This window comes from Astatotilapia calliptera, chromosome 9, assembly GCF_900246225.1.
Source record: "Astatotilapia calliptera chromosome 9, fAstCal1.2, whole genome shotgun sequence".
Taxonomy (NCBI): Eukaryota; Metazoa; Chordata; class Actinopteri; order Cichliformes; family Cichlidae; genus Astatotilapia; species Astatotilapia calliptera.
In genome coordinates, this window is record NC_039310.1 from 420,363 (window position 1) to 439,355 (window position 18,993).

The 18,993-nt window shown below is 43.4% G+C and overlaps 1 protein-coding gene across 1 annotated transcript in view; it reads left to right on the forward strand.

Moving 5' to 3' along the window:
- The first annotated feature begins 205 nt into the window (after positions 1-205).
- Positions 206-18,993, forward strand: part of snx7 (sorting nexin 7) — a 32,321-nt gene continuing 13,533 nt past the window's right edge. The window contains exons 1-3 of the mRNA XM_026179698.1: positions 206-437; positions 16,762-16,950; positions 18,816-18,926. Coding sequence (XP_026035483.1) covers positions 354-437; positions 16,762-16,950; positions 18,816-18,926 — 384 coding nt within the window. The 5' untranslated portion in view covers positions 206-353. The remainder of the gene's footprint in view (positions 438-16,761; positions 16,951-18,815; positions 18,927-18,993) is intronic.

The following is an 18,993-nucleotide window of genomic DNA, read 5'->3' on the forward strand; positions in this document are numbered from 1 at the left end:
AAAATGAAAAGAAAAATTAGAATGACTTAAAAATAAAAGAACTCCAGTGGTCCTGTTCAGACACGTTTCTGGCTAAATCATGCTCATGGCCTTTCTTTATGAGGCAACACATGTACACTCAGCATTTTGGCCAAAAAACATGAACAATCTACAGCCAACACTCAACTTTACTGCGAACAACAAAGACGCACAACGAGAACTCAGCTTCCGGGCCAAAGTCAAACGTGACCGGTCGCAGCTTTTACTTTGAAAGCCGTTAGAGGAAGTGGCATCCTCGGCGGGCCTCTGAGTGCGGCTGCTGCGCGGAGTTGAGGTGGAAGTTTGTGTTTAGTTAGTCTCCGGAGCTGAGAGCGATGAGCGGGCACACGGTCCCTGCAGACTTCTCAGAACACATGCTGGACCTGGACGAGGACGAGGACCTGGAGGTTTTCACCAAGGTAACTTCCGCAGCCGCGGGACTGCGCTTCCAGCCGCTGCTCAAGTTTACTCTTTCCGAAGATTCACCGCCCACACTCACACATACACTCGTCGGGTCGAGGGGCAGCTCTTCGGCGCGTGTTTGCGCAGGCGCAAGAGGTGAAGAGCTCGAGCTTGAAACATAAAGGATGAAAGGTGGGGCTGCTGAAAGTTTTCGCTGTCATGTTGTCATCAGGTTAAAGAGTAGGAGAGCTGTGGAGCCGGCTTTACGCGACTGAAGAAAACTTTTGTGATACTTCTCTCAAAATGTCGAGTTAAGATCTCAGACTTGATAGATAATAACTCAAAACCGAGAAACTATCTTGAAGTTTCGATTTAGAAGTCGAAGCTTTCAGCTTGGCTCTGTGTGTGTGGAAGCCTGTGAGTTCACTTCATTCATGCGTGCACACTTCCGGGCTCAGTCATGTGACATCACTGTAAAAGTGTGTGATCGTCCACGCCGACACATAAAGTGCGCTCACTGTTAAAAATTCACTCGCATGATTGGAGGAAATCTCAGGTCCACGGAAGCAGCAGGTTCCATCTTCACTCAGCAGTCACGTGATCGGAACCTCCCAGGTGTGTGTTTTCTGACGATCAGCTGAGTTTTGAAGATTTAGTGCTGCTGTGTGATGACTGCAATGTTATTCTCACAGCCACGAGAGCCTGAGTGGCAAGTCTGAAAGAAGTTCTATAACAACTCTTAGTTATTGTGTTTGCAGCTCTCTGTAGATTTCATTTCAAATAAGAGTGAAGCAAGATGTGTGTGGTGGTCTGTGCTCAGGTGGTCTGTGCTCAGGTAAACAGGGCTGTGTTCTAGTTGTGATGAAATCCATAGTAATAGTAGAACCCACTCCAGCTGTAACAGTGATAGTGCTGTGCACTCCAACCTCGATTCGTTGTACTAACCAGGTTCCAAAACAGTGAGACACTGTGCAATCTGTAAATAAAAACCACATTTGAACATCTCATACGTCCACATTTTATTCACAAGAAAACATAACAGATGTTTAAACTGGGAAATTTTTTCTCAGGGCCAGGGGCAGATCTAGAGGGTGTTTTGCATATGACAGTGTTGTTTATTGAAATAAGATTGCAATAACACTTTGAGCCTAGCTACAGTTAACACTGAATATATTGCATAGTGTTACCCCCCTCCATCATTAACAAATGGTTCAGCCCACAGCGCAGACCGGCTTTATTACTTGTTGTCAGTAGCAACCCATGCCTATGATTGTGCCAGAGCACATTTTGAATGAACACCATGGACATTTCAGATTTCACACAGGTGGTTGGTTGTTACACTCTGAAAAAAAAAACCTATAACTACTTATAGGAATTTATGTTTTTTGTGTGATTTTAGATCAGTTGTGTTACTACAGCATGTCAATGAAAGAAGTGTAAATTCGACACGTGAGGTTGAGCTGAAGCGAATGAGACCAAACAAGGCAAAAAAGATAAAATAATAATAATAGTAATGGATTGGATTTATATAGCGCTTTTCAAGGCACCCAAAGCGCTTTACAAAAATGAAACAATTTAAAGATGAAATACAAAATCAAAATTTAGAAAATCAAAACTGGCCGGTTATATTTTGGACCTCAGAGAGTGAACCCAACAAATCATGAAAATTTAGGCTTCATTTTTGTTGACGGTGCAGATCTCTGACACTTTGTGTAAATTAAGCAACAATTTGATTGTTGTTGTTGTGGTTGTTGTCCCGTTTGGATCTTTAGCCATCAGAATTGTTGTCTTAAGGCCAAGAAAGACGCCAAGCGGATTTATTTTACCAAGTGGATCATCATGGCCTTGCCATATTGGTCCATTTGATTGACCTTTATTATAATTATGTATTTATTTTATTTTCGGTTGCTATAAATGGGACAAACAATTTGATTATTTCTAACAAACAAAGTGTGAACTTCCGCCCCATGTTGTGTAGCTTTCTGGATTTTATACTTATTGGGCTACATATTTATTTATTATACAGGCTGTACAGTACATAGCATCAAAATACACATTTAATGCAACTGAAATGTTTAATTATGTGGGCTACAGAGAATAATTAAGTTATTGACTGTATTTATATGTAACGTGTATGAGCGACATGTATATATGTACATGTTACATATAAATGCTGTAAGTATACTTACGGCATTTAAATCATTTTAACCATATGTAACACCTGCGTATGTGTTTGTTTGTTTTAAAAAGGCTTTGATTTGCCACCCCATCTGATCTCCATGCCACCCTAAGAAAATTTCTTTACATCCAGCCCTGTCAGGGCCATGTTTCCTACTGTGCACTAGGCAGTCCTGGCTGGTTTCATGATGCTCTGGATCAGGGCTGTCCAAACTTTTTGCAAAGAGGGCCAAATTTTATAAAGTGAAGATGCCCAGGGGCCAATGGTTCCGTAACAAAGTTGTATGAAAATATAATGAAGAACAATTTTAATGGTCACAATTACCTTTATTTTTAAAATGGAACTGTACCTAAATAAAAGCCACTCAGGCAAGCAGGAACAACTCTAAAGACACAATTGTGCCTTTCATTTATATCTGGAGAGTCAGATAACATTGAACAAACTGTGAAGAATACCCTACATTTCCATGAGTTTGCAATATCTTTGCCTCATGAACATTTTAAACAGGAGTTATAAGTAATGAAAAGTGGTCTGTTATCAATAAAGTTAAACAAAAAGTGAATTTTGCCCTTCACTTTTACAAGATCTTTCAGGAAGCCAAAGTTTTTCACATCTACAGGAAGATTACATAACTGGGAAGTTCACTTGCACAAGAAATACACATATTTACACATATGTAAATATACACAATATGTACACAACACACACAACTATGAGTTAAGAGCATAACATCAACAGTTAAAGCCAAATCTTAAATGTTTAATAAAATGAGCCATCATTTGATTCAGCTGTGCTAAACCCGAAAGAGAACTAAAACATGCAGGGTAGCAGCTCTCCAGTAATTTGGACATCCCTGCACTACTGAGAGGGGTGATACTGAGATCGAGATTTTAGTAAAGCGATCAGGTCTGGTTTGAGGGCAGTGGTTGAGATGCATAAAATATCGTGGGAGACACTCATCCTTGACCTCACAGGGTTCTTCTTTAAGTTCATGAGAGAGAATTTTGCTCACACAAATATGTGAAACGCGATAGCTGTTGCGTAACTCTTCATTTGGGCATTAATGTCCTCTGGGAAACTGTCAGTAACCTCTTTCAAAGCTGGGAAGTGTGCGGTACAGGGCTCTGTTAGGGACAAGTGTCTTTGGAAAAGTTGCCGTTTGCTTCCAAAGGCCTTGATGTGAGCGTATAGTTGGCTCCCCACTGCGTCGTTTCCTTGAAGATTAACATTCAGCGCATTCCGATGCTTCGTGATGTCGACCAAAAAGCCAGATTTGCCAGCCATACAGTATCAGACAGTTCTTCCACTGGTTGTCCCTTCTCATCCAAAAACTGTCTGATTCTGTCTGAGAGAGAAAAATCGCTGTAGTGCAGACCACCTCACATCGTTGTGATAAATTATGTCACTGTATTCAGCCTGGATGTCATGCAGAATCTGCTGAAACTGTCGGTGGTACGGAGCTTTAGAGCGAATACAGTTGATTGTCTTTGCTACTGGTTTCATAACATCATCAAATTTGAGATGTTTGGCACAGAGAGCCTGCTGATGATTGATACAGTGAAGTTTAACAGCGTTACCTGCTTCTCTGCTGACTTTATTGCAGATCCGCCACAGCAGGTGCACCATCAGTAATGATGCCTTTACTCCATGGTAGCGTCACATCATCAACAGCTTCACAAACAGAAGCCAATCCTCTGGTTTGACCCTTAAGGCTTTTGAGATCCAGCGGCTCCTCTGTCACGTTCATCTTGTCGTCAACTCCTCGTAAAAGAATCAGCAGTTGCGCGGTGTCAGATGCATCGGTGCTTTCATCGCAGTCTAATGAGTAATAATCAAAATCCACTCCTCTGTCCCCCAGCTGCCTGTCGAAGTCTGACGATATATCCTCAACTCTGCGTGCCACAGTGTTGCGTGCCAAGCAAACATTCAGAAATTCTTGCTTCCTCTCGGAGCAAATGTTCTCCACCATTTTCATGACACAGTCTTTGAGAGACGTACCTTCAGTGAAAGGTTTGCCATGTTTAGCTATTAACACTTCGTAGCTGGCTTTCCTGATATCTTCATGTGTCCCACAGGCCCGCGTGATTAATCGCTGTTGCGAAGCCAGAGCAGCTTGGAGCTGCTTCAGCTTTTCAGCGCGCTCACTCCCTGTTAGCTTGTTATATGTTGCAGCAAGTTTAGTCTCGTAGTGTCTCCTAATGTTGAAATCCTTAAACAAGGCAACAGTCTCTTTACAAATCAGACAAACACAACTGCCTCGAGTTTCAGTAAAAAAATGCTGCTATTCCCACCGCTCCTGAAAGCGGCGGCCCTCACTGTCAACCTCTTTTTTTTTTTGTACTGTCGCCATGGCAGAAATGAGCAGAGAAGGGCGGGCTCACAGCACAGGTGCAGGTAGCTGAAAAATGTGCTGCCACCATGTGGTGAAAAAAGGAATTGCATTTTTAAAGTCATGATTTATTTATTCGGACTAAGGAAGTGAGCCATAAATAATACATAATTAGACTGAAGCTGCGGGTCACGTGAAATCTGACTGTGGGCCAGACTTTGGGCATGCCTGCTCTAGATGTTCTCAGCTGGTGAAACTGGACTCTTACTATGAAGTAAGTGAATGGTCAAGTGTTCCAGGTCCTGGACGAAAGCTGCATTGTCTCATGTACATGTGAGGTTCAGCTAACAGACAAACTCTCCTTTGCAGTACCCCAGCATAGCCTTAAGGGTGAACCAGTGAATCGTCCCACTCATCCCCAGACAGTTTCATTTAAATAGCGCCAAATCACAACAACAGTTGTGTCAAGGTGCTTTATATTGAAAGGTAAAGACTAGTGATGGGAATAGCAATAATTCCATTATTGATATTATTTATCGATTTGATATTTTGTCAATTCTCACTGGGATCTCACTAGGTCTGCTTTAACAGTTACCACCATCAGTAAGCAACATATCAAAGACATGTGAACAAATTAACTGCATGTTTTTGGTCAAATGTTTGTCCATTTTGGATGTGTTTCCTCTCTTCATTGTGATCAGTGTCATTATTCAAAAAAGTAATGAACAATTTTATTAAAAGTAATGCAGTACCTTACTTAATTACTCCAAAGAGAAAATTATTCATTATACTCCTCATAACACAACCTGAAAAACAGTGTCTCATAATTGCCATTTAAATCTAAACGTACAGTCCCACACACCAAAACAAATCCCTGTCCTGATGAGGATCTTTCTCAGTGTTTAGGTCTGAGCACAAAGCCAGCAGCACAGTACAAAGATGAAAACCAGCAGAAAGACGCTTCGACGCCACAGTGATTCCACACATGAACAGGTAGAAATGAAGGCTGCTTCGTGACATCTGTTACCCGATGAGGTGGAGTGACGGCACACTTGACCGCGGTCCTATGCTGGCATTTACTCAGCTTTAGCGTCACTCTGGATTTTTGGCTAGCTTTAGCGTTAGCATGCTGTCTGTGCAGGTGTTTGCAAAGAGCCGAAGTTATGTTAGCAGTATAATAGTTTCTGTCCGTCATGCGGTTTACACTTTACCATTACATTCTTGACCTTCTGTGCAATAAAAGTAATGTCCACGCTGTAAACTGCCCTGCAAGAGCCGATATGCGCGGTCGATAGACAAGCAGACTGACGATGACTACTCAAATTCTCGATTACTACAATGATACAACTAAGGAGGTCCCAAAATATTCCTTCCACCCCCGAATATATCCCCAGTTGAGGTCAGCAGCACCTTCACCCCCACTTTACACCCTCTGAGTAAAGAACTGCCTTCCACTCCTGAGTCACGTGACAGTTTGCCAGCCCCTATGAAAGGAACTAAATTATGTCTAAACCAGTTTACCCGAGCTGGGATAGGGTTACTAGGGCCCCAACCTGGAGCAATGCCTGGGGAGGGAGCTCCAAGGAGAGTGTCTGGTGGCCGCAGCTTGAAGAGACAACATGGGCCCGCCTTCTATAGACCCACCACAGGAGGCACTGTAAGGTCGGCTGCAGTGTTGTGTCGGACTGCAGTCGGGGAGGAGGCCCTAGCAGTCAGATTCCTATCGGGACATGGAATGTCACTTCTTTGGTGGGAAAGGAGCATGAGCTAGTGCGTGAAGTTGAGAGATACTAGCTAGATATCGTTAGGCTCACCTCAGTGTAATCCTGGCGACTAATTTGTTAGCCGATTAACTGTGGAAAAGAAATTAGACTAATTATCAGTCTGAAATGAAGAAACACTCAGAGATTAAGTTAAATTCAAGAACTGTTTAATGGAAAACGTCGAAAACTAATACGAAAGGTGTTTAAAAGGCATTATTACGTTCTTATAATGACACATGATGCTTGGCTGAATATGACAGAATATGACAACCGCTTCAATAAAAGCTGAAGTAACAAAACAATAAATCATCTAGCAATTTTCTCTGGCTTATCTGAATGACTGGTAAGTCTGGTACTGAATAGTGACAGCAAAGATTAGTCGGCTAGTTGAGTAGTCATGTACATCCCTTTGGGTCGGGGGACAGGTCCTGACTATCAGTTGCAGTCTTCTTGGAGTCACTGAGTGGGGTGATGGAGGGTGCTCTGCCTGGTGACTCCATCGTCCTACTAGGGGACACCTTGGCAAGGGCGGTGTGACCTGGAGCCTAATGATGTCTCCACAACTCCAGTTTCATGTAGAGTCCACTCTGGTGTACAGAGGTAAAATGACACAAAATGTGTCATTGTCCAAAAACCTATGGACTTACCTGTGTGTTGCTTCAGTTATTTCACATGGGCGTTACCCATGCAGGTATTCGTGTTGGATGCTGCAGAAAGAAAGAACAGCAGTTTGCACAGGCTCACCTATAAGAACCTTTGAGATCTTTGATCCCCAAAGGCGGCTCCTGTCTTCTTGACTCTACACGAGCGAAACTGTGATTGTGAGCTTATAGGAGAGATGACAGCATGCCGTAGAGCAAAAAGGTGCAAAAGAGCCTAGTCTTGAACATAAACACGAGTCGACATACACACTGATATGAAAAGCGGTTTAATGGAGGGATTTCAGTCAGGACGAGCTGCGTGCATGAAAGAAATGAAGCTACCAACAGTCCTGTTACTATGACAACTGTTGCTGTCACAGTCCAGTGCTGCTGATGAGGATCTGAGCGTGTGCAGATGCGTCCTGCATGTGGCTCAGGTATTTTTACACATTTAACACACTGCACAGCTGTACGGTCCCTGCAGCCGAGCACACATCTATGCTTCCACATCATGTTACCATAACAACCAGTTCACTCACAAAGACATACAGGGAAGTAGTTGTGAATAGATGTTAGCCGAGGGCAGAAGCATCGCTGCTGCTGTTTCTGCTTTCTGCAGATGGAGATAATGTAGAACTATCAACCATCCAGAGACCAGAGCCATGCCACGTTTGTCACCACACACCATCACAGGAGCCCGACGCTGACCTCAGACTGCTGTTAGAGGAAACACACCTGTAGGCAAAGCGTGTACGCTTCACTACTATTTGCATAAAGTGGATCATTTGAATGCAGAAGCAATAATATCCATGGTGAAAGGGCGGAGCTTACAGATGACATGGTCTGTTGTGAGGTGACAGTTTGATGGAAGTGTGTAGATGCTGTTGATGTTGTTGCACTGTGTGGCTGAATTTGAAACCGGGAGCTGCAAAGCTCACTTCGTGATGTGAATATGAGTTTGTTGTTTGGACACCAGCTTCTCTGGTCTGGTGTCTGAACTGTGCGTGTGGAGCTGTAAAGGTAGCCAAACATGGAACGATGGCTTCTGCCTCCACACTGATGTCGGCATGTTTCAGGGGCCAGCTGTAGTACCAAGGACGTGTCTGTCTACTACACCCAGCTTTATTGTCATTCAACTACTGGACAAGATATGAATGAAACACACTTTTTAGTCTCATTATATGCACTATGCTACTAAACATAACATTGAGTCCCCTGTCTTACCCTCTAAATAAGGCTGCCACAAACAATTATTTTGATAGTCGACTAGTCAGATCATCATCCATTGGAAACAATGTGCCAGGAGTCCGACCCAGAAAGAATAATAAGAGTAACATTAACACTAAGTAGCTGCGGCCATTGCTGGAAACTGGAATTGGCTGGGCTGCGCTATGAATTCTGGGATAGGTTGGTCCATGACGGAAGATGCTGACCTTGAATTTGGACACAGCTAGGATACCGGACTCATCTTCTTCTTCTTCTTTGGTGTTTAACGGCAGCTGGCATCCTTGTGCTGCCACACTCTTAAATCCTACTAGTTATTCCTGCGTCTTACAAAGCTTCAAACGACGCCGCGACTATTAAATTAGTCGTTGACGATTCGTGACTAGTCGACTAATCGTGGCAGCCATAAATATAAAGAAGGAATCATTATGAAGCAGAATATTGCACAGCTGCTGTCAGGTGTGGGTGACATCAACACTTCACAGACTCATGTTCAGTAAGTCGTGTTGTTGAGGTGGAAGGTGTTGACTATTGAGGGTGGAGCAGTTTAACAGTCGGGCTGAAGGTTTTTTACTGGACGCAGCGCGGCCTCCTCCTACTAGGCATTAGAGCAAGCACCTGTGCTTACAGGTGGTGCTTGTTCTACATCTAATGGTGTTGGTGCCACTGATGCGTGGTAAGTCTGCAGACTTTTACCGTCTGCAGCTCCTTCCCCAGTGCGTCTGCCATGCCACACAGTGAAGGCGTAGGTCAGGACGCGCTCCACCACACAGCTGTCGAAGGACAACATTCAGTCCAGCACATGCTAGGTCGTCTTCTTAATAGGTGTAGTGTTGATGGTGTTAGTCAGAGGTACGTAATGGACGGGCCGTCTACTCTATCTAATTAGAGAGCAGGGGAAGTGCCAGGTTTGCAGAAGTCCACAACTATCTGCCTGGTTGTCTGGATGTTGAGGATGAGGTATTTGTCCCCACACCATGTGTCAGGTCCTCCACCTGCAGCATGAACAACATCTCATCCTGTAGCTCTTTCAGTCACAGGTCATCGGTGTGGGCAGCTGTGGGCTGAGCACAGTGGCTGTGCAGGCTCTGTGGCCTGCAGCTCAGGAAATGCACAACTGAGCTCCATAAACTTATGAGTCATTGTTGTCTATGTGAGAGGGGGCCTGATGTCGTACTGAGCACTGATAGGAGTCCTCTGCCCCAGGTGCTGTATGCGCTTCCTTATGTAGTCAGAAAAGACGACGTGTTTTCCTTCAGGTCCTCACTGCTGCCTGTCTGAACACCTGCCAGTCTGTAGTCTCTAACATGGACACAGCCCCTCACTGCATGTAGTCCTGCAGCTTGGACACAGAACCCGTTATGACACCATAGTTTGATGAGGAGCCTGTCTACACCTATACATGGTCCTTTATCAGAGCACTTGATCAACAAACTCCAACATGAAGAAAAGTGAACTTTGTAGCTGCTCCATCCACCGTCGTTTGTTTTACACAGGAAAAATATATGTCAATGCTTTTGCATTCTTTCAGAAATGTAGCTGGGTAATTATGTCATTGGCATCGGTGAGCCACTGTCAATATGTGACATATTGAAATCGCGTTTGAATTTGCGCTTGTTTTTTGCTTTCACTTTGCAATCGCGCGAACTGTGTATAGAGAGCGACAGCACTGATCTGTGAGTGATGATAATTTGCGCACCAATTCCTCTGACATCGTCTTATTAATTGTTAGCTTACTATGCAAACATGACAAGTGAAATCTCCCGCAGCTTAAACATGTGAGAGGTTGATCGCGCAGAGAATCGCTGAGCTTATGTGAGTGCGTGTGTAAAAGCAGCAGGACATATATTTCAGTTCTGCTGAGCCAAATAAGACAGGTCAGGGTGAAGAAGTGACAGCCAAAGAAAAGCTTACCACAAAACGGAGAAGTTATGACAAATGAGACTATAAGGCAAAAAGAAAGTGCAGCTTTATGGTTTCATGGACAAAATAATTTCTGTGGCTGCCATATGACGAGCTAAATAACATGATGTTCTGCCAGGTGTGTTGTGAGTTTCCCTCGATTTCTGAGTCGACAAGCGCCTTTGTTACTGGGACCAGTAATTTTAAGAAAGACCCCATCAGACCCCATGACAAATGCAAGAAATGCATTATTGCTCAGTCTGCACTATCTTTCCCAGAACAAACACCAATTGCAAATAACATACTGAAAATAAACCAAGCACAACAAGAAGTCCTGAAAAAGCTGTTTAGAGCAGCGTGCTATGTTGCAGAGTGAACTACCTTTGGGACAATTTAGCAGTCTTTGCAAACTTCAAAAAGCAAATGGCCTCGATCTTGGTTCCACTTGCCTCTTACCCGTGACTTCAGTGGAAATGTCAGATTCAGGATCTGACACAGACTGATTCATGTTCTGCACAGTTCTTACAAGTTCATAGAAGTTTCTGTTCAATTAGAACCAAGTATTTGAGTTGATGATTGTAATTTTTATACAATGTTGTAATTTGTGTTTTAACTATTTCTTGATTAATTTTAAAGGAAACAAAACATTTTTAATTTGGGCTACTTTAATTTATTTTGGGCTAACAAAAACTGAAGAGTGCCTGCCAGAAGGGCTACCAGGGATCTTGAAATTTTGCGAGCCCTGAGTCGTATGTTTTTTATTAGGTTTAGCTGTGGATCACTGGGAACTTAGAAGCAGCATCAGCTCATTTGACCAACTGTCCAAATGAGCTGATGCTGGAGGCAGAGCACAGCCCCACACATGTGCACACACACGCACACTGTGATAGCTTGTGTGTCAGCTTCTTTGTAGTTTTGTAATTGTAGTATATAATGGTTTTATGTAACTGAGTGTTGTGAATGTAAAAGCCCAACAAGGGACAAAGGTTGAAAATCAGCAGCAGCTATAAACTCTGTGTGGCAGCTTCATGCTCCGTGTTAAACTGTGTTGTTGACTAAAAATATAAAGTGTAAAAGTTTGTGTTTTTACTGGTTAGAGGTGCTCCACAGTTTGTCTGTCCTTCTCTTCCTCTCGAGTTTGACATTTTGTCATGTCGGGGAGCTCAATGGGAGCCTGTTTGTCAGGACCGTGTTTCTAACTTTGCTGCACAACGAGGTTACTTCTGATTGGATCACTTCCAGATTCATCCTGTCTTTTTACACAACTTAATTAGTTCTGATTAGAGCAGGGCGATATGGCCAAAAATATTTATCACGATATATATTTGAAAATTTGCGATAACGATATAACTGACGATATAATTGATGCGAGACAAAATACAACTCCACAACATTACTAGCGCAAAAAGACAACCTTCCATTTATTTTCACGTAAACAAGAAGCTGGTTTTTATGTACATTAAAGCTTTATAAAAATTTAACAGTGTAAATGCAAATTCCTTGCTGAAAGTTTAACCAAAAGGCATTTCCAGTAGAAATGGGCTGACATATCCTGAGCATAACCATGTATAATATCCACTGAAGTTAAAAAGAGGTGCTTTGCAACTAGGGCTGGGCCATATTATACCGTTCACGGTAATACCGGTATAATGTTAGGCAACGATAGGAAAATGAAATATCGCGATAGAATATGAGTAAAACGCGCATGCGCAGTGCCTTTGTTTTCATACGCACATGGCCGATTGTTGAGTGAAACTGATGAACCACAATTGGTTTGTAAAAATGGTGCAACTTCAGTGATGTGGAACTGGTTTGGTGTTTGTCCGTTAGATACACGACAAAGCACATTTTTTTGCAGAACATGCAAGCGGCCATTGTTATTGTCGTATTTGTCGGACTAAGATGCTCTTAAATCTGGGAGTAATCTGGGTCCTAAACTCCGTATACTTCAGGTCAAACGAACACTGCAGCATCACTGAGAGTTAAAAACTGTCTAAATTCATCTTTAATAAAACGATCAGCATTGCTGCTTTACCAGGTGTAACTATGAAGTTTAACTTCCAGGCATCCATGAAAACAAAATGTATTACATATATCGGAGTTAGAAGTTAGCAGGAAGTTAGCAGGAAGTTAGCTCGCTAGTTTCGCTAGTTACCCAAGCATGATATAGCATGTTCTGACTGAGAGATTTCTGAAAACATTCAAACGTACAGCTCTGCTATCACTTCCAACATAGATGAAGACAGGAAACTAAACAGCAGTGACGTTTGTAGGGTTACTGAAGTTGGGCTAGCTGGTATATAATGATGTGCTACGTGATCGCTAGCGACACAGCTATGTTAGCATAACATAAACAGTGAAGCTGGAGGACGAACACTAACACTTTTCCACTTATAAAAGTTAACGTGAAGGTTCCTCATGGTTAGAGACAAATGCAATCGCATGGCAGGATGCTGTAAACGGACCAAACTTCAGTCAGGAGAACAACTGAGATAATCCATCCACAATACGAGGTTAGTCATTAATATACTGCAACAACATGGGAATAGAGCAGCTGCCAGAGAATTCAACATTAAGGAATCAATGGTACAGAAATGGAGGAAGCAAGAAGAATGAGTTTAATAAAGTTTGATTTATCTGACTGCTTTGTTTCGCTTAATGTGCCTTATAATCCCGTGCACCTTATGGTCCGAAAAATACGTACGTAATAGTCGAGTGTTTTGACCGATGCATGAAACGATACATTTTTAGGCAAAAGTTGTAACGGTCGCTATTGTCTTTGTATTTATTACATGGCGTGCTGTAGGGCTGGGCCATATCATACCGTTCACGGTAACACCGGTACAATGTTGGGCAACGATAGGAAAATGAAATATTTTATGTGAAAGGGACACAAGGGATGTGTTCCACATGTAAGAGTCCAATGTGCAGTATTTATTTTATTTAGCTATAGATGGAAAAACTCCATGTGCTGACAGGTCGGAGAGAATTACATTGGGGCAAAAAAGTATTTAGTCAGCCACCGATTGTGCAAGTTCCCCCACCTAAAATGATGACAGAGGTCAGTAATTTGCACCAGAGGTACACTTCAACTGTGAGAGACAGAATGTGAAAAAAAAATCCATGAATCCACATGGTAGGATTTGTAAAGAATTTATTCGTAAATCAGGGTGGAAAATAAGTATTTGGTCAATAACAAAAATACAACTCAATACTTTGTAACATAACCTTTGTTGGCAATAACAGAGGTCAAACGTTTACTATAGGTCTTTACCAGGTTTGCACACACAGTAGCTGGTATTTTGGCCCATTCCTCCATGCAGATCTTCTCGAGAGCAGTGATGTTTTGGGGCAGTCGCCGAGCAACACGGACTTTCAACTCCCGCCACAGATTTTCTATGGGGTTGAGGTCTGGAGACTGGCTAGGCCACTCCAGGACTTTCAAATGCTTCTTACGGAGCCACTCCTTTGTTGCCCGGGCGGTGTGTTTTGGATCATTGTCATGTTGGAAGACCCAGCCTCGTTTCATCTTCAAAGTTCTCACTGATGGAAGGAGGTTTTGGCTCAAAATCTCACGATACATGGCCCCATTCATTCTGTCCTTAACACGGATCAGTCGTCCTGTCCCCTCGGCAGAAAAACAGCCCCATAGCATGATGTTTCCACCCCCATGCTTCACAGTAGGTATGGTGTTCTTGGGATGCAACTCAGTATTCTTCTTCCTCCAAACACGACGAGTTGAGTTTATACCAAAAAGTTCTACTTTGGTTTCATCTGACCACATGACATTCTCCCAATCCTCTGCTGTATCATCCATGTGCTCTCTGGCAAACTTCAGACGGGCCTGGACATGCACTGGCTTCAGCAGCGGAACACGTCTGGCACTGCGGGATTTGATTCCCTGCCGTTGTAGTGTGTTACTGATGGTGACCTTTGTTACTTTGGTCCCAGCTCTCTGCAGGTCATTCACCAGGTCCCCCCGTGTGGTTCTGGGATCTTTGCTCACCGTTCTCATGATCATTTTGACCCCACGGGATGAGATCTTGCGTGGAGCCCCAGATCGAGGGAGATTATCAGTGGTCTTGTATGTCTTCCATTTTCTGATGATTGCTCCCACAGTTGATTTTTTTCACACCAAGCTGCTTGCCTATTGTAGATTCACTCTTCCCAGTCTGGTGCAGGTCTACAATACTTTTCCTGGTGTCCTTCGAAAGCTCTTTGGTCTTGGCCATGGCGGAGTTTGGAGTCTGACTGTTTGAGGCTGTGGACAGGTGTCTTTTATACAGATGATGAGTTCAAACAGGTGCCATTCATACAGGTAACGAGTGGGGGACAGAAAAGCTTCTTACAGAAGACGTTACAGGTCTGTGAGAGCCAGAGATTTTCCTTGTTTGAGGTGACCAAATACTTATTTTCCACCCTGATTTACGAATAAATTCTTTACAAATCCTACCATGTGAATTCATGGATTTTTTTTTCACATTCTGTCTCTCACAGTTGAAGTGTACCTCTGGTGCAAATTACTGACCTCTGTCATCATTTTAAGTGGGGGAACTTGCACAATCGGTGGCTGACTAAATACTTTTTTGCCCCACTGTATGTCAATAGATTATGGGTAAAACGCGCATGTGCAGTGCCTTTGTTTTCATACGCACATGGCGGAAAAAGCATGGCGGCGACGGAGAATGAGAAGGGCGAAAGGGGATCGTTGAATGAAACAGATGAAACAGATGAACCAGAACTGGTTTGTAAAAATGCTGCAACTTCAGTGGTGTGGAACTGGTTTAGCTTTCGTCCGTCAGATACACAACAAAGCACCTTTGACTTTTCTGAAAGTCGACAGAGCCCCTTATAATCCCGTGTGCCTTATGTGTGAACTCTGGTTGTGTTTACTGACCTCGAAATTTTATGTGCACGGTGCTCGGAAATCTGTCAAATGTTTCAGTAAGACTTTGCTAAGCTACGACGCCGCACCGCTTGATGGATTGTCGGAACATTACGGCTATTGTAGGCGGAGCCTCGCGGAGTGATACGTACTGTGCTTCAACATAATGTTACCGTATTGTGTGTGTTTAACCTCTTTTTCAGTTTTGTGGATATTATACATGGTTATGCTGAGTAGAGCAGGGCGATATGACCAAAAATATTTATCACGATATACATTTGAAAATTTGCGATAACGATATAACTGATGATATAATTGACACGAGACAAAATACTTTACAACTCCACAACTTTATTAGTGCAAAAAAACCCAACATCAATGTATTTTCACTTAAACAAGCAGCTGTTTTTATGTGCATTAAAGTTATATAAAAATGTAACAGTGCAAATTCTTTGCTGACAGTTTAACCAAAAGGCATTTCCAGTGGAAACTGGCCGACACATCCTCAGCACAACCATGTATAATATCCACACAACTTATCATACATATCCTCATTAAGAAATGAATATAGCCACCACAGTGGCCATCAGAACCATGAAAAAAATATTGCTGTAAACAGTTTATTTTGCGACACCACGAAAGAAATGATAGCGTAAAATGAAACAATAGACGTTTTCATATCGTCATCAGATATATATCGTTATATTGAACAGCCCTACCAGCATGTGCAGCGACGATGAGGCAGAACCAGGTCGCTCTGCAGCATGGACATGGTTTGGTTCTGAAAAGTCTGACACGGACCAGAAAACTGTGCTGTTGTACAAATGATGGCACAAACCGACCCCACCTCAGACTCGAACACAAACCTCTTCTACCACCTACGCAAGAATCACGTGAAAGAGAAAGTAAACCTTAGACTCAAAGGTTGGAGCAGGCTTTTCCCCGCAGCACGCCGTGTAATAAATACTCACAAAGAAACAACTAAAAATACAAAGTTTCCAGACTCGACTCCAGGTACACGACGCCCAGCTGAAAACACGGCACACAGGTCGAGTTTCCTGAGATTCACTGATTTCACACAAAAAGCACAGGTTTGTGATCTACCTTGTTATTGGGATGAGAAATGTTTATATCAGGATCTGAGATTTTGGTCACATCGCACAGCCCTGTTTCTTCAGAAACTGCATAAATTGTTTACTTTCTACAAACATTCATTAAGGCTTTCATCGAGCAAAGCCTTGCGTCTATAACAACATTCAACATAAACATGTTCACCAGTTAAAAACTTCAGATGCTTTGGTGAAGAGAAAATCTCTCCTGAATTCATTTACTGACAGGAGTGCACACACAGCTGACACTGATGTGTTGTTGACATATAAAGTGAGTGAGGCTGTGTTTGCACTTTCTCTGTGCTCCAGAATACTTCCCTGCCAGATGGAAGCCCCTTGCCCAACTCTCCCAGCTCCATGGTCAACCAGTACAGACTGGAGGACGATGATGAGGGCAAAGAGGATGCCAACACTAAGGACATCTTCGTCACCGTCGACCACCCAGAGAGCCAAGTGACGGCGATCGAGACGTTCATCTTGTACAGAGTGGTGACCAGGGTGAGGTGGTGGTCCTACATCAGCGTGGTCACATTGTGTCTCACACACACTACTGCTGTTTGGATGCTTCCTGCCGTTAAAAGCATTTAGTCTCTGTAGCGTGAACAGTTTGTAAAGGCAGACTGCACAGGTGCTGCATTTTATCTATGTGAGGGAGCGGGACTGAAAACAGTTGAAGAGTTGGCATAGTGTGGCCCACACCGTTAAAGGGGTGGCCCACACAGTTATAGGGTTGGCCCACACAGTTAAAGGTGTGGCCCAAACAGTTAAAGGGGTGGCCCACACAGTTATAGGGGTGGCCCACACCGTTAAAGGGGTGGCCCACACAGTTATAGGGTTGGCCCACACAGTTATAGGGGTGGCCCACACAGTTATAGGGGTGGCCCACACCGTTAAAGGGGTGGCCCACACAGTTATAGGGTTGGCCCACACAGTTAAAGGGGTGGCCCACACAGTTATAGGGGTGGCCCACACCGTTAAAGGGGTGGCCCACACAGTTATAGGGTTGGCCCACACAGTTAAAGGGGTGGCCCACACAGTTATAGGGGTGGCCCACACAGTTATAGGGGTGGGGTGTTTTCAAAGTGTTGACCACAGAAAGATCCTTACTGTGACAGTACTGTCCACCTCTGTGGTTTTTATGATGCAGTTTGATGTCTGATTGCACTGTGAAATGAAAGCATGGCATGAATAAGCAATTGGAGTTCAAAAAGAAATCATGGAATCAGTTTATATTCTAAGCTTTTGACTCATCAAAGTCGCACCTTTGCAGATATAACAGCTGAACACAGCCGTGGCTTCTTTCTACGACAGAAATCAAATCTTCTCCCATTTCTGTGCAGAAGTTCCCATAAATGTGGACCTTGTAGGCTGCTGTGCTTTCACTCTTATGTCCAGTTCATCCCAAAGCAGCTCGATTCAATTCAATTCAATTTTATTTATATAGCGCCAAATCACAACATAAGTCGCCTCAAGGCGCTTCATAGATACAGAGAAAAACCCAACAATCATATGACCCCCTATGAGCAAGCACTTTGGCAACAGTGGGAAGGAAAAACTCCCTTTTAACAGGAAGAAACCTCCGGCAGAACCAGGCTCAGGGAGGGGCGGGGCCATCTGCTGCAACCGGTTGGGGTGAGAGAAGGAAGACAGGATAAAGACATGCTGTGGAAGAGAGACAGAGGTTAATAACAGATATGATTCAATGCAGAGAGGTCTATTAATACATAGTGAGCGAGAAAGGTGACTGGAAAGGAAAAACTCAATGCATCATGGGAATCCCCTCGATGGGGTTTAAGTCTGCAGACTGTGCTGGACCTCCATGTTTTCAAGCTCACCATCTTGTTCTTCTTTCCTGAGGTGGTTCTGGCACAGCTTGGATTTATGTTTTGGGTCTTTATCCTGCTGTAGGATGAACGTCTGACCAACTAGGTCCATACCAGAGGGTCCTGCATGGTGCTGCAGAACGCTGTGGTTTTGGTTCAGGGAGCCTCTCACTCTGTACAAGTCACCGACCCAGCAAACAGCCCCAGACCATCACACTTCCTCCTCCAGGAATTAGTAGCAGAAGCTTTCAAGGCTCGATCAGCCTCCATTGCTGCAGAACACATTTAAACCCAAGTTGTGTTCCCTGAAAAAGGCCAATTTGTATAATTCTGAAATGTACATTATTTTTCAGTTTTGGGTGACCTTTGTTTAACTTCTGTCAGTTCACCACTTATGTTTGAACCATTTCAAGTAATTCGTTGGACTTGAACAACTTGAATTGCAGTAAAGAATTGGCATGTTCAAAAAGCTTTGAGCAGTAAATGTCTGTATATGTGTGTGTTAACAGATACTGTCTGTACTCATGTCTCTCTCTACAGACCACTCGGAGTGACTTTGACTCCAGTGAGTACGAGGTACGGCGACGCTACCAGGATTTTGTGTGGCTCCGTAGCAAACTAGAAGAAAAGCACCCCACACTAATCGTCCACGTACGTATCAGCTCACCAGGTCACTGCTCTACACAGCTGCAGGCTGCTGCACACTACTGCAAGGCAT